The sequence below is a fragment of the Aedes albopictus genome, chromosome 1 (genome assembly GCF_035046485.1).
Source record: "Aedes albopictus strain Foshan chromosome 1, AalbF5, whole genome shotgun sequence".
Lineage (NCBI taxonomy): Eukaryota > Metazoa > Arthropoda > Insecta > Diptera > Culicidae > Aedes > Aedes albopictus.
This window is the reverse complement of record NC_085136.1, coordinates 288749824-288767199: the sequence shown is the minus strand read 5'-3', so window position 1 is coordinate 288767199 and position 17376 is coordinate 288749824. Positions and strand designations below refer to the sequence as shown.

Genomic DNA, 17376 nt, shown 5'->3' with positions numbered 1-17376 from the left:
TGCTTTTATGAGTGCCTTAGAGGAGAGGCGTGGTCGAAAATTTACATCAAGACGTGCATAATGAGTGTTTCCTAAGCCCACGCAGAAGTTACTCTGAGATTCGCCATGGATTTTTTTTTTCTAGGGTTTTGCCAAAGCTTCCTTCATGCGTTCCTCTATGCGTTTCTCTTTCTGGGATTCCAGCAATATCTTCTGAGAGGTACACTCCCGTTCAAAAGTTTGGGGTCACCCCCTCAAAAACATGTCATTTTTTTAGGCCCATATCTCCGCCAATTTGCGTCCGATTTCAAAACCCTAGGTTTCATTCAAAAGATAATAAGTCAAAGAAACTTTGAACATGACTTAAAAGAAACTTTTTCAAAAAAATTTGTATGTAAACTTAACCCAAAGTTGCCAAATTTTCTAAAAAATGAATATAAACTTACGGCAGTGTCGCTGGAAGTTGGGTCGACCAAATTTTAAGATGAGAGCGGTAATATGACCTATTTTCTATTAGCTTTCAACTGCTTTTTACAGTACTTAGCTAAAAAATCTAGAAAAAAAGTTATTAAGTAAATTAATCCTTGATGTCATCGACCAAAAGTTTGGGGTCACCCCTCAATATGATGTATCGGCCAAAAGTTTGGGGTCACTTTCGTAAAACATGGAAAAGTTATTTGGTGATATCTTCGTCATCTAGGTATAGTTCAATTTTAATTATTTTTGGCTAATTTCAAATATAATTAACTAAATTTACGTTTGATGTCTTTAACTTAACGTATTTAACGATTTTTGTATATAAAAATGTTACGTAAAGTTAGCACATTTTACAACGCTTCAAAAAATGAGGCAACTTTACGTTAAGTTTTAGTATGTAAATTCCAACAAATATGTGTGGTTCAATGTCTATGCAGTAAGTATCATTCATTTTGTTTCAAATAAGCCAAGAAGAATTAAAATTGAATGAAAGATGACAAAGATATCAACAAATCACTTTTCCATGTTTTACGATAGTGACCCCAAACTTTTGGCCGATACATCATATTGAGGGGTGACCCCAAACTTTTGGTCGATGACATCAAGGATTAATTTACTTAATAACTTTTTTCTAGATTTTTTAGCTAAGTTCTGTAAAAAGCAGTTGAAAGCTAATAGAAAATGGGTCATATTACCGCTCTCATCTTAAAATTTGGTCGACCCATTTTCCAGCGACACTGCCGTAAGTTTATATTCATTTTTTAGAAAATTTGGCAACTTTGGGTTAAGTTTACATACATTTTTTTTGAAAAAGTTTCTTTTAAATCATGTTCAAAGTTTCTTTGACTTATTATCTTTTGAATGACACCTAGGGTTTTGAAATCGGACGCAAATTGGCGGAGATATGGGCCTAAAAAATACATGTTTTTGAGGGGGTGACCCCAAACTTTTGAACGGGAGTGTACATATGACGACAAATCCATAAAACAAGTTTTTGTTAAGTGTCATTCTTTATGGTGATAGACCAGCAACTTCTCCGGAGATTGCAGCAGAGATCCAATATAAATTCTTTTTGGATTTCATAAAACAACACCACTGATTGTGCTTCAAATTTTACAAGAAATTTCTTGAACATTTCAGCTATAAATTCTTCTTGCTGCTTTTCTATGAACTCTGCCTTGAATTCAGACTAAATTTGGGATCCAATTCGGTGAAAGCTCTCTTGAAAATATATTTTTACTTTACACACGGAGACAAATTTCGTTCGTTTGAAACAAAAATATTCATGTTTATTCGGTAAACTGATAAAATATTTAAAACTAAAATATTAATTTTTAAAACAAACTCAATTAGGTACATATTGATTTCTACAATACCCATTGGAGAGCCTCCCGTTCCGCCGTCGAGAACATAAACAAAACTCCCAAGTTCCAGCTGCATCACCAAACAAGATTTCCTCTTGCAAAAAAGACAAGTTTCACCAAAAGTTTCCACGAAATCCCATTGATTTCGGGAGCATCTGTTATCTACATGATGTTGGCATTGAAAGTGCCACGCGGGAAGTGGAATTTCCTAGAGAAGGAAATGATTTTGTAAATTTAATTGGAAAACAAATATTTCCGTAGGGCCGACCTGCCACAAAAGAACAAAAAAAAATACATTTGTTTCTAACATAACCTGTCAGAAGATACATGTTTTTTTTCAAAAATGGATTGAATTTACTTCAAATGTGACGTTCGATTTGCTCCAAACAGTTTTATTTTTGTTGCCAGAACAAATTGACAATTTATTCGAGTTTACCTGAAAAATTTTTGATTTTACCATGCTTTTTTCTGCGTGCATATATATTTTTTTATCATTGCTTTCACGCTAGAATATCAAGTCTGTTATAAATAATTCAATGGATATTGGCATTTTGGCTAGTTCTGCCTATTGTTCTATATTCACATTCTTCCACAACAACATTAATACCTTCATTAACATATTTGTAAGAAATAATAATATTTTTTAGTTTTCTCAATGTTATATGAGCAAAATTTATCTTCCTTATAAAGGGACCCCACAACGCTGTGGCCCCGGGCCCCCACATTCATAAATCCGGCCCTGAAAATACACTTCCTATAAAAAAAACGGCGAAAATTTTCTATGTTTGAATCGGCAACGAAAGGGTCACGAAACGTCAAAGGGTTAGAAAATTTTCTCAAAGCAACGGCGATGGAAAGTGCCCTATTAGCCTGTGGTACATCCTATGATGCTGCCTTGCTCTCTGCTACATACAGGATATTTGGCGTTTAGTGTATCCCCCGTTTTAAAATCCTCCGAAGGAGTGAGTAAGGCAGCACAAAACCGATACACAGGCTAATTAGTATGAATTCTTTCAAACAGCTGATTAAGCCCAAAGATGCTGCTTCGTTCGAGCATTATAGCTTACAAGTCAGATAGGGTATCGAGCCACTTGAGCATTGGCTTCTATTTTGGGCACATTCCGCTATAAGTCAGTCAATTTTGAATCAATTTAGACAATTTTTGGAACGCGGTGAAATATATTAGGTATCTTGCCGTCAATTGGTTCAAAACTGACTGAGTTATAGCGGAAAAATGCCCAAAACAGAAGCCCCTGTCCAAGTGGCTCGGTACCCTACGTATTCTTGCCCACATACATTACCTGATTGGTAGCATCCATCTAATGGAGACGCATGGTCGTTTATTTCTTCTCATCACTTTTCCTCCTGTTTCTCGTTTCAGCGCGGGGTTGTGCAGCGGCCGTCCTACGCCTGTGGCTGTCACCGGACTCCGATATGCCTCCGATCGAGATGTGCGGAGAAAAGCCCGCCATGGAAAACTGGCAATACGTAACCCAAGGCCAAACCGCACGAATCAGTTTCACCAGTGCGGACAAGGCCATTGGTGCACAGGTGAGTTGACTTTCGGTTTATCGCTGAGTTTCGGTACTGAACACGACCTTCCCAACGCTTTGCAGGGCTTCCGCATAGTCTGGACCGAGGTGCAGGAAACTCCCGTCGGGGCAAGTTCTACGCTATCGCTGCTGTGCGAATCGACGTACCACTGGCAGTGCCAGATTTCCGGCTTCTGCCTCTCGGAGCGGTTGCGATGTGACGGCGTCAAAAACTGCGGCGCCTCGGACAATAGCGATGAAATGCACTGTGAGTCGTGAGTGAGTCGAACGGATTTCAGTTCATTTTTTCGCAGTATGATTTCCTGGTTTTATTTTAAGTATTTTATCAGTTCGAATACCGTATCGGTTCCGTACGAAAAATGAAGCGCGAAATTTTCCGAACAAGGCAAGCGGCCCGTTTTTCTCCATTTTCTACACGATGGTCCAAAATATCCATGTTAACGTATTGTTTTATGATCGATAGCCGTTGTTTGTTTGTTTGTTTGCACCCTTAGCATCTTCTATTAATGGTTTCAACACATCCCTGCTACAAAAGTCCCAGCTTTAGTTTTCAAGAAACTTGTTTTTCAATCGGAACCTGCTGCAGAAGTTGTACCCGTAACTAGAAAAATACTTTGAATAAAAGAAACTATCCCACTAACCACTAATACCTGGTGATACGATGTATCATAACCTCAAAAGTTAGTCCTTGTTGAAAGATTAGACTGAATTTCCTGGATGCTACATTTTCACAACACGTGGCAATTGTAACCCTTTTTCATCGATCCATACCAGTTAGAAGTTTTGCACATCCCTCTTGTTTATATGCACACGATACTGCAAAATAACAGACCTTCGCAAAATCTTGTATAAATATCAAAATTAAAACAATAAAGTGGTAAAGTTTTTTTTGTTATTAGGTATTAGTAGAAAACTTCAACGACTTTTAAATTGTAAGAAGAATCAGGTAAAGTTGCCATAGAAAAAAAACTTAATCAAGCAACATTTTGAAGTCCAATTAGTCTTGAGGAGGATGTGAAGACAGTAACAAAACCTATATTGAATAATTTTGTATCTATTGGTAAAATTATAAACTTTTGATATTTGCCAAGGTCTTTCTCACCTTTCCTAGTTGTGTATTCAATTCGTTTTAGTAAACCGCATCATTTATCTCTTCTCTTGGTGTATCTTTATGTATCCTATTTTGGTAAAAGAAAAAAAAATCAGTTCGATACTGTAGCTTCATAAGTCCCGTCCAATCAACTGTTTTGCAAGTGTCGCTGAATAACAAGTTTTGAAGCTAGCAAAACAGTAGTACTACAACATCCTGAATGACAATACTCATCTGATTATTTTCTTCCATCTCTTCTTATTGTCTTCTCTTCACCTAACCCTCAAATCAACTGTCTCCACTTATTCAAACTCAACATCTACTGTACTTTACCAACCGACTACTACCACTTCCAAAACCACTGAAACTATCACTGTAATATCTACAAACATCACCACTACTACTATCAACCAACCAATCAACCGGCTCCACAAAACAAGGTGAAGCATCTTCCAACCCTATTTCTACTGTGTGTTACTTTTCGATGGCATTTATATGGATATTCAATAAGCAATATTATCGTTATCGTTGAGAGAGAGGGAGAAACCTAGATATAACCTCTATCACGAGCAGAACAAAACCAATGGCACCCAATATCGTTTGTACCAACACGCACAAACCAACACTGACAGTATTAAACACTTCCGACGAACCGATCGATCTTGCGCAATGTAAGAAGCATCACTTTGGAAACGAAAAGCAATCAGACAGAACACTGCTTCCACATAGTTATGCATGACTTTTGTTGTCATCAGCCTTCAACACACAAACACTCAAATGCAACAATAGTAAGACTCGCCATTAGTTTTTCAAAACAAACCAAATGTATTACGACGACCCAATTTTCACTTAGCTTTTCACATGATTCCACCTTAAACAAGTGAGTTTTCAGCACCTACTTACAGCTAATTTTCTATTTTGGCTTCTTCATTATCCTGTGGGTATCCAGCTCCAAACCTTTCACGTTGTTCGCAAATACAGTTTCTAACTTGTTGCAATTATTTGTAATCTAATCTGTATTTGTGCGATGTGTTATAGTTCGGAGTGCGACTACTACGGGCTACTACCACTATTACATCCAATAGATTTAAGTAGTTAATGATCACACACATACATGCACACACGCATTCGACTACTTTTTTTTAATTAAAAATCTGTACAAACCTATGAGTCTTCAACACTACAAAATTATTGTATAGTCTCTTTCAATCATATATGAAGTAAAAACTTTACACATTACAACTGTTTGTTTCTAAGTACAGCCCAACTATATATTTCAAGCTTTTGCTTGTTCCAATTTATTTTCAATCTGCTTTAAACTGTACAACATGTCAAGTTGAATATATTTGTTTTTATTTGAATTATCATTTTGTATAATTTATTTTTTGATAAACTTTTGTTAATTACTTTTTTATGTTAACCAAGCTTTCAAAGAAATGAACTAAAATATATGCGTTTGACTCATAACATCTTGTAACTAAATGTATAGCCAACAACAGACACTGCTTTCCTATGTATGTCACGACAATCCAAGAAAATGTCATGACAATTTCTATTGCTTTGCCAGTCTTTTCACAAGCCAACATCCACACTGACACATTGCCACCCAACACCGCGCTATTCAAACTTGCCTAACAATATATTCTAACCACCGCTACCATAGCAGCTCATGCTTTAACGAACTTTACTAACCACCTTATTCTATTCCCCTAAATCGCTAACCGAACATAATCCCCATTGCACGCCGCGCCAACTAACGACCCACTATGATGTCACGAACCGTCCGGGAACCCGCAAATACGATCATTTTGGGGACTTTCTCTCTCTGTCTCTGCATCATCTAGGCACCATCATCATTCCCGAGGAGGATCACGGCGCTCTAATAATAAGCTGCATAGCCGCCGCCTCGTTCCTAATCTGTCTCCTCTGCACTCTCTGTCATCGAAAAAGAAAACGCAGACATCACAGACAGCTGGGGCTGCATAGGAACGCGGCCCACTACGACTCGACGACCAGCGCGACCGGGATTAGTAAGTATATCCTAGTATGCCGATAAGAACATGATGATCTTCAAGTAGACGTGGATTTTACCGTAATTCGGAATGCTTCATGGCAGTGTGAGGTGGCACATGGCCTTCCACGATTTGGATTATTTTGTATCACTTACTTGGATACTTGGTGGATTATCCTTCTCCACAGGACCCAGCCCTGCGTCAATCGCTTCTAGTCCATCTGCACGATGAGTTCTCTTTATGTTCTTTTCGTCCACTAACAGCCATATTATCGTGGCCTGCTACTGAGTCGTCGGCCTCTCCCAGGTTTTCTATTGAATATCTTTATTTTTTTTTATTCTTCAATCACTTAACCTAATTTACAGCTCTTTTGTCCAGTAGGGCACTGCGTGAGCGATTCCAATTGGAAGCTGTACTTACACTTTGTCCAGCGCCTAAATGTATACTATTCTAATTCTACTATATCGAACTGGTTGTCGTTGCGCTGCTTTCACTTCCTACTTCCTAGCTTGAGAGACACCAAACACTTCGATTGACTTTCTTCATCGTCCAAGTATCAAGGCCATATAGAGTCGTATATATGACCAACAGTCAGGGCTGGTAGCAAAACCTGATGGTCAAAATAGTTAATTTAGTGACCAATTTCTCGAAAATAGTGACCAAATAGTGACTTACGGAAAGCAAAAAAGTGACTAAATAGTGACTTTACGCACAAAAAAATAGTGATACAAATTTTTGAACGGGCTTGATTCAGAAAGACCTGTAGTACCGCATAATAACCATTTTCAAGAAAAGACTCTCGCTTATTCCAAAAATTGTTTAAAATTGCATGTATATTCAATTTTCCAATTTTAGAAATCCTTTGGGACACATTGATGGAATTTCTAGGAAAATTCTTGACGAAGTTTTCAGAGGAAACGGATGTGCTTGAGTGGTTTTTTTTGGCAAAACTCTAGTTGATAAAGAAATACTTGGCGATTTAATCTGAGAAATTTTAGAATAAACATTCAGAGGTTTATTAAACGAGTTTCTATGAACATAATTGCTGGTATTTTCTTCGTCATTGTAGACAGATTTCAGGAGAACATCTTGGAGGGATTTAAAATATCTGGAGAAAATTCTGTCTAGAATGAAAATAACAATATTGCAATTTTCATATTAACAATATCAATAATATTTACGTGTCCTTCGAAATGGCGATGCTTTGAATGTGGAATTTCTTATAATTTTTTTAAAAACTAGTTGATTGGTTTTGAGAGAAATTCATGTCGAAAACATATGCATAGAAAATGTGTGAGTAAATTTGAATAAGCATTTCTCAAGTATGCAGGAATCCTCTCAGAAAAATTGATGAAACCAATAACTGAAAGTAGTAATGTTATTTTGATTGGATTCCTGAAGTATTTCTTTCTGGGCGTACCCTATTCGAAAATTTCTGAATAGCTACAGGGGGAAAATCAACTAGCATTCTATCATTCTGAATATACAAAGCAATGTTAGATTAACTTGTAGAAGAATTCCATTTTCTTTAAAATATCTCTTTTAGGGACTCTTTTATGAGATTCCCAAAATATTTACAGGCGTGATGTCCCACTTATTTTCTGGCGTATTCTTCGTGGCATTAAGGGAGAAGTTTCCGGTTTTTCTGTTGACTAGATTATCTGGAATGTTTAGGTTTAGTTCTTCTTTAGAGAACTAGTGTTACTAGATTTCGTTTTTAATAAGCTTAATAAATGTACAATCTGTCAGCATGAAATTAAAACATTAACATTCAAAGCTTATGTTTCCTTTTCTCAAATCTGGACGGATGCGAGAGAAAATATATTGGTTCGATTGCATCTGCAACAGCACAGCCGTGTTCTCGACTGATTATTAGGTTTATCCTAGCAAAAACTGTAGAGTTACTTGACTTGACTTTCTCAATTATTCTCTGAGAGAAGCCATGGAGAGCCTTCCAAATAAATGAATAAGTAAAAAAAAAGCCATTGTTGTTATTTTTCCCTTAAAAAGGCACTAAAATAGTATTTTACGGTACCCCTGAATTAACTCTTGCAAAAGGACACATTTTTTTCAAATTTTTGGGAGATATCATTTCGGAGGTTTCTCTAGAAATGTTATAAATCATTCAGGACTTCTACAAAAGCACACTGAATGACCTTTATATTTTTTTTTTCGGAATGTAAAGTATTCTTTTTCAAAGTATTTTTTTCAGACAATATTTGAGAAGTACTATAAAAAATATTCTAGACATTCTAAAGGATTATACCACATTTTTTCAAGATTACATTTATTAGACATTACTTAAAGAATTTTATCAGGCCCTCGAATTTTCTTCTAGGAACTGCAACAGAATATCATACGGATGATGTTGCAAGAAATTCATACAGAAATGATTACATATATTAGAAAAACACAAGGATTTCAACATGCTCACTGAAAATTTTAACGAAATTCCGCAGAGTTTCAGCAAAAGTTCTAAAAAATACCCTGTTTTAAAGTATAGTCACATGAGTCATATGTTAAGAAGACAACATTTTATTATTTTAAATAACAATTCTTGTTTTACTCCTTGACTAGATTTCAGGAGATTGAAAATAGTTGAAAATAGTGACTTTTTACCAGAAAAAGTGACTTTAGTTGAAAAGTCTTGAAAATAGTGACTTTATAGTGACTTACACGAAAATAGTGACCAAGTCACTAAATAGTGACTCGCTACCAGGCCTGCCAACAGGAAAGATAAGTACCTTATACAACACGAATTTTGCCTTCGTCTCGAAGACGAACAGATTGGACACTGCTTGACTGTCTGACATAATACAATTGTTGGAATGCCCGTAATTTCTGCGGAAGCATATAAAAATACATTCCAGAATTGCTTGAATTTCAGTTTGAAAAGCAGTTGGCCACTTGCCCATCGGATTCGATAGATCTACACCCGGGCCAGCTTGCGGGTCAGTTACTCCTGCTCCAACTTGATCGTTCAATCTTCAACCATCTATATAGAAAACTATTGATCCGGATCGAAGATTCAGGATACCCGATCCCCATAGTTCATGTTCAACGTTAATCACTTGACATGAACGATGAAAGTTGTATTTTTTCGCCATCCAATCTGTAGGGTAGCGAACCACTTGGGCAGCGGCCGGTATTTTGAACACTCTTCGCTATAACTCAGCCATTTCCAAACCTATTGACTTGAAATTTTGTACATGGCCAGATACTATACGTATCTCATCGCGTTCCAAAAATTGTGTCAATTGGTTTAAAATTGGCTGAGTTATAGCAAAAAAGTGCCCAAAATAGGACCCCTGCCGAGATGGCTCCACTTCCCTATAATTCAAAATCAAGGGATAAATTTTGAATGTTCTTAGAATGCTGAGATGACCTACACGATCACCAGCAAAGAGGTTCACAGATCTTTCAATCCTTATCCTTAGAGCACTTTCTTTTCAGCTTCTAATTGTACAAATTGATGTAATGGAAGCAAGTGAAACAAAGCATCCAGTGCTTCCAAAACTCAACTTATCATATTCCCACATAAGCCAAGAGCTCTTTATTTGAAACCCTCAAGTGGACTTGTTGTCACTATGAGGGGAACTCCAATAAATTGGACGGTTGAAGTTAAGTATCTAGGGCTCTTACTAGATAAAAACTTAACTTTTAAAAACCACATAGAAAGTATTCAAACTAAGTGCAATATAGTGTTTATAGCATAGCATAGCATAGCATAGCATAGCATGAATACTTGCACAAATCTTGGATGGAATTGCAAAGTTGAATATATCCATTGACATTGGTGATTTCGCTACTATCTACAATGCCATAGACTTACTCAGCTCCACACACCTAGCCAAGTCCTTGCAAGCATTTATAAATCCCTTCATCAACTTAGAAAGAGCCCAGAACTGAAGCAGCTTCCAATAGATGAAAGGATGTTGAAAATAGCGAATTCTCAACTTATATGTGGTTATATAACAATATAGGGTATTAAAAATAGAACAAGTAAAAGAAGAAGCATGAAACATTCTCACCAAATTTGAAAGGTCCATCGTTAGTTCCGTTTGAGGAGCGATTTCCCTGCTTCAGTGACGTCCAGTGGTTGAATCTTGATAACTGGTGGTTTGATTCGTATTATAACTTGAAGACGGGTGCTTGAGCATTAACACTCCCGTCCCCAAGATCAAAAATTTGTTGTAACTAAATTTTTAATTGGCTATATCTCAGCAATGGCTCAACCGATTTTCAAAATTTTTTTATCAATCTCATGTCCGAATCCTAAAATTTCAGATGATTGAACAGAAATTATTCTAGGGGTGCTCAAATTTCCTCTAGAACAGTGCAACCGATACAATTTTTTTTCGACATGCTTATTTAATTGTAAACGTGCAAAATATTTCAGTAAACATCATAAATCTGCGTGGTTCACATGAATATAGTATAAAATAGCTGGATGCATATCGTAAATACAATCGAAAAGTATTTTGAACATCCCTAGCGCTCTCGGCAGTGGCTAGTTGTAATTAAATTTTCAATTGACTATATCTCAGCAACGGCTCAACCGATTTTCAAAATTCTTTTACCAATCTCTTCTCCGAATCCTAAAGTTTCAGATAATTGAACAGAAATTATTTTAGGGGTGTTCAAATTTCCTCTAGAACCGTGCAACCGATATATATATTTTTAAATGTTTACCTAATTGGAAGCGGTCTGAAAATTTCTGTACGCATAATGGATGTGTGTGGTATAGTATAAGATAAAATATTTTGAACATCCCTAGTGCTCCCGGCACAGTGGCTAGTTGCAGTTGAATTTTCAATTGACTATATCTCAGCACCGGCTCAACCGATTTTCAAAATTCTTTTACCAATCTCTTCTCCGAATCCTAAAGTTTCAGATAATTGAACAGAAATTTTTCTAGGGGTGTTCAAATTTCCTCTAGAACAGTGCAACCGATATAATTTTTTTTTCAAAATGTTTACCTAATAGGAAGGGGTCTGAAAATTACTGTACGCATAATGGATGTGTGGGGTACAGTATAAGATAAAATATTTTGAACATTCCTAGTGCTCCCAGCACGATGATCGAAAATTTGTTGAAACTAAATTTTAAATCAGCTATATCTCAGCGATGGCTTAACCGATTTTCAAAATTATTTTCCTTACATGTTGTCCTAATCTTCTAGTTTCAGATAATTGAATAAAAAATATTCTAGGGGTGGTCCAATTTTTTCCATATCAGTGCAGAAGATACGATATTTTTCAGCCTTTTTTTCTTCATTGAGGACGTTCAAAATATTTCCTTGAACATCATAAACCTACATTATTCAAACGGGAATAGTATAAGATCTATCTGGATACATGCAGTAAACCTCAATTAAATAGATGTTGAACATCCCTAGTGCTCCTTGAATTATGACCGAAGCTTGACTGTAATTAAATTTTCAATCGCATATATCTCAGCGATTGCTCAACCGATTTTCAAAATTATTTTACCAATCTCTTGTACGAATCTTCAAATTACAGAAGTTTGAAAAAAACCCTTCTAGGGGTGTTCAAATTGCCTTTTGAACAGTTCAACTTGTTTCAAAATATTTATATCATTGTAAAAGTTCTAAATATTTCGGTAAACATCATAAATCTTCGTGATTCTAATGAGAATAGCATAAGATCACTTGATACATATTGTGAACTACATAGTAAATTGAACATCCCTAGCACTACCGGCATTGTGATCGAAATTCGGCTGTAATTATATTTTCAATGGGCTATATGTCAGCGATGACTTGACCGATTTGCCATATTATTTGACTAATCTCTTGTCAGAATTTTGTTTTGTGTTCAAATTTCCTCAAGAGCTCTGCATCCGGTGTATTTTTTTCGACTTGTTAACTTCATTGTGAACGTTCTAAATATTTTCACAAGCATGAGAAATCTGCGTGATTCTTATCTTATTAGAACAGTATAACATAAAAGGATACATATTGTGAATCACATAAAAACACACTCGGTGATTGAAATTAAACTATAAATAAATTTTCAACTGGCTATATCTCGCAAAATAACTCAACTGGTTTTTTATATTCTTTTACTTATCGAATCTTCAAGTTTCAGACAATTGAACAAAAACCATTCTAGAGATGTTAAAATTTCCCCTGAACCAGATAACCTGATACAATTTTTTTCCGACATGTTTACCTAATTGTAAACGTTCTGAAACTGTCACAAAAAAAAATTGGGACATCCCTAGCGCTCCTATAACGATGACTAAATTTTCAATCTGCAATATCGCAGCAATAGCACAACTGATTTTCAAAGTTATTTTGTTAATATGTTGTTCAAGTCTTCGAACTTCAAACAAATGAACAAAATACGTTTTAGGGGTGTTCAAACTTCCTTCAGAACAGTGCAACCGACACACATTTTTTCAGTCATTTTCACTTCATTGTAAGCGTTATGAAAAAAATCCGCAAACATCATCAATTTGCTGGCTTCAAATGAGAAAAGTATAAAAATGCCGGAAACATGTAGTTAGCCTCACAGAAACAGGTTTTGAACGTCCCCAGCCCTCCCGGCACTATGATTTTTAATTGGCTTCATCTCAGCGATGGCTCGCCCGATTTTCAAAATTCTTTTACTACCCGAGTAGAGGAAAAGAGCTCAATAATAGCACATTTTGATATGGAGATCAAAAAGTGATATGGGTTTGATTGACATAAGACAGTGGTTTTCAACCGGGGGGGAATTCCCCCCTAGGGGGGAATTTTGTCCTCTTACTGGGGGAATTGTCCACCCAAGAAAGTGTTTTTATTTTCAATCATTTTAACACTGATTTCTTTTCATTGTATGATGGAGCATGGTCAAGGACCTGTTTCCAAGACGCTACCGACATCTCTGAGCCTCGTTTTTAATCAAATGGCTAAGATTGTTATTTTGGTTAAGGACAAACGTCTTAAATTCCCGCTTCAACAGTGCATCAGAACTTGAAACGCACAAATCTCAAGAAGCAAGCTTCAAACAACGGTGCATTTTATTATTTTGTTCTTGCTCACTTGTAATAAGCTTGTAATAAGAAGATGAGGTGCGCTGGTTTTGTATACAAAGAGTGCGCTCGAAATCGTGAGTAGGTGCAAAAGTCGGCCATTGTGGCAGCCATTTTGGGATCCTAACAAGTCTGTCCTTAAATCCAGTGCTGCCAGTGCTCAAGCCATGCTCCTTGAGTTCTACAGTTAGCTTATTTTGCTGACATTTTCGAACAATTGAAGGAACTCAATTTGATGCTTCAAGGAACACAAACCACATCACATCATTTATGAACTCCTTCAATGCCTTTTCAAGTAAACTGTAAATTAGAATCGAGGCTACTATCAATCATTGACGAAAAATATAGAGAATCAACATTCTCGAGAAGCATAAAGGATGAAATTCTTCAACACTTGACAGCACTTAAAATAAATTCAAATGGTATTTTCTTGACGTCTAGAAAAGAGATCTTGACTTGGAACGCAACTCTTTCGCGTAACAGTGGCCTTAGATCCAGATCAATTCCAGAATGAGCTCATCGAACTACAGAACGATTCAAAGAAGAACATTGATCATTACCTAATAAAATTTTTCATCAACTGTAACATAATTTATTGTTTCGAAATTTTTTGATGAAGGGGGGAATGAGGTTTGGGAAAAATCCAAAAGGGGTGCACAGACTCAAAAAGGTTGAAAACCACTGACATAAGAGATAAAAGATCTAAAAATAAAATCAAAAATTTACTCCTGGAACATCATTATCAAATCATATTTAGATTTTGTAAGATCTAACCAATAGCAGCAAGCTATTCGTATGATCTTGAAATATCAAATGTTGATATTGTTCAGATGGTCCAGGAACATTTTTCAGATATTATTTTCAGATCTTTTATCTCTTATATCAATCGAACCAATGTCATGTTTTGATCGTCAGTATTTTACCTCTACCCGGGTAATCTCTTGTCTGAAACTTCATGTTTGGAACCATTGAACAAAACTTATTCTAGTGGTGTTGAATTTTTTTCCAGCACAGTTTTAAAAATTTCATTGTAAAAGTTTTAAATATTTCCGTGAACATCATACATCTAGGTGATTCATAAGAGAATTGTATAAAATTCTATATAGTGGAGGGTTGTTCAAATTTCCTACACAAAAGGACAGCCGTTGCAATATTTTTCGCCCTTTTTTACAACATTGTATATGTTCTAGATGGAAACGTCATAAATCGGCGTGATTCATGTAATATTTGCATTAGATTTTGATGATAAATGGTGTAGAACTCAATTTCCAGAACCAAGACAACATTATACACAGCTGCTTATAGTACTGCACGTGGCTGGACACACGTGGTGGCAACTGTAACTGAAACAATTGAAATCAAGTAGAGATATGCATGCAGTAATCTTATACAATTTTCATTTGAACCACGTAGATTTATGTATGATGTTTGGGGTAAAATTTTGAACTTTTGCAATGAATGAGCAAATTGAAAAAATGTAATGGTAGTAATGGTTTGAAGGAAATTTGAACGCCCTCATAATGATTTTTTTCAATTGTTTGAATCTTGAATAACTGCAGAACATGTGTTGAATGCGATTCCCATTATTAATTAATCGTGTCTACGGAAGCGCTTGTATCGTTTACAATTAGGTAAACATGTCGAACAAATTATATCGATTGCACTGTTCTAGAGAAATTTGAACATCCCTAGAATGATTATTGTTCATTTGTTTGAAACTTGAATATTCGAACAAGAGATTGGTAAAATAATTTTGAAAATCGGTTGAGCCATCGCTGAGATTGAAAATTCAATTGCAACTAATCACTGTGCCGGGAGCGCTAGGGATGTTCCATTATTTTTCTGTTAGATTAACAATATGTATCGTTATCTTATACTATTTTCATTTGAACACCTCAGATTTATGATGTTTACTAAAATATTTGGAACGTTTACAACCAGATAACATGTCGAAAAAAAAGTATATCGGTTGCACTGATCTAGAGAAAATTTGAACACCCCTATAATAATTTCTGTTCAATTATCGGAAACTTTAGGATTCGGACAAGAGATTGGTAAAAGAATTTTTAAAATCGGTTGAGCCATTGCTGAGATATAGTCAATTGAAAATTTAATAGCAACTAGCCACTGTGCCGGGAGCGCTAGGGATGTTCAAAATATGTTTCTGTTAGATTAACGATATTGATCCAGTTACTTCTACTATTTTCATTTGAACACCGCAAATCGGTCAAGTCATCGCTGACATTTACCCCTTTGGAAATATAGTTACAGCCGAATTTCGATCACAATGCCAGTAGTGCTAGGGATGTTCAATTCACTATGTAGTTCACAATATGTATCAAGTGATCTTATGCTATTCTCATTAGAATCACAAAGATTTATGATGTTTACCGAAATATTTAGAACTTTTACAATGATATAAATATTTTGAAAAAAGTTGTACTGTTCAAGAGGCAATTTGAACACCCCTAGAAGGGTTTTTTTATTCAAACTTTTGTAATTTGAAGATTCGTACAAGAGATTGGTAAAATAATTTTGAAAATCGGTTGAGCCATCGCTGAGATATAAGCGATTGAAAATTTAGTTACAGTCAAGCTTCGGTCACAATTCAAGGAGCACTAGGGATGTTCAACATCTTTTTAATTGAGGTTTACTGCATGTATCCAGATAGATCCTATACTATTCTCGTTTGAATAATGTAGGTTTATGAAGTTCAAGGAAATATTTTGAACGTCCTCAATGAAGAAAAAATGGCAGAAAAATATCGTATCTTCTGCACTGATATGGAGAAAATTGGACCACCCCTAGAATATTTTTTATTCAATTATCTGAAACTAGAAGATTAGGACAACATGTAAGGAAAATAATTTTGAAAATCGGTTAAGCCATCGCTGAGATATAACTGATTTAAAATTTAGTTTCAACAAATTTTCGATAATCGTGCCGAGAGCGCTAGGGATGTTCAAAATATTTTATCTTATACTATACCACACACATCCATTATGCGTACAGTAATTTTCAGACCGCTTCCAATTAGGTAAACATTTAAAAAAAAAATATATCGGTTGCACTGTTCTAGAGGAAATTTGAACACCCCTAGAATAATTTCTGTTCAATTATCTGAAACTTTAGGATTCGGAGAAGAGATTGGTAAAAGAATTTTGAAAATCGGTTGAGCCGTTGCTGAGATATAGTCAATTGAAAATTTAATAGCAACTAGCCACAGTGCCGGGAGCGCTAGGGATGTTCAAAATATATTTCTGTTAGATTAACGATATGCATCCAGTTATCTTCTACTATTTTCATTTGAACACCTCAGATTTATGATGTTTTCTGAAATATTTGGAACGTTTACAGCCAGATAAGCATGACGAAACAAAATTTGTATCGGTTGCACTGTTCTAGAGGGAATTTGAACACCCCTAGAACAATTTCTGTTCAAGCATCTGAAATTTTAAGATTCGGACATGAGATTGATAAAAAAATTTTGAAAATCGGTTGAGCCATTGCTGAGATATAGCCAATTAAAAATTTAGTTACAACAAATTTTCGATCCCGGTGCTCCGCGTAACTTTTTTGATCTCGGTGCTCCTAGTGTTAATCTAACTTTTCATCCGAATCGCATATAACGTGTCTTGTGTCCTGTGGCACAGTTTAAATGACAAAAGGCAAACAAATTCATCCGAACTGCCACAAGGAGGAAACCAGTTTTCATCAGCCGATATTCACAATTGAAGTCTACACGCAACACAGCACAAAATATCTAGAAAATCTAACGCGGCACTACTACATACATTTCTATGAAAATCTTGCTGAATAAGTAAAATATAGCTCGAAATAAGACTTGTCACCAATTCGACGGT

General features: G+C 35.8%; 1 protein-coding gene across 16 annotated transcripts in view; it reads left to right on the top strand.

The window, feature by feature from the left end:
• LOC109408324 (cubilin) overlaps positions 1 to 17376 on the top strand; it is a 649214-nt gene that overhangs the window by 623655 nt on the left and 8183 nt on the right. For 13 of the 16 annotated variants that reach the window (XM_029860374.2, XM_029860375.2, XM_029860373.2 and 10 more), the window contains 3 exons: positions 3202 to 3371; positions 3437 to 3620; positions 6308 to 6493. In XM_029860374.2, the coding sequence (XP_029716234.2) occupies positions 3202 to 3371; positions 3437 to 3620; positions 6308 to 6493 (540 nt within the window). Of the gene's footprint in view, positions 1 to 3201; positions 3372 to 3436; positions 3632 to 4903; positions 5582 to 6307; positions 6494 to 17376 lie in introns of those variants that run through there. The other 3 variants (XM_029860376.2, XM_029860378.2, XM_029860377.2) reach the window with 3 other exon arrangements.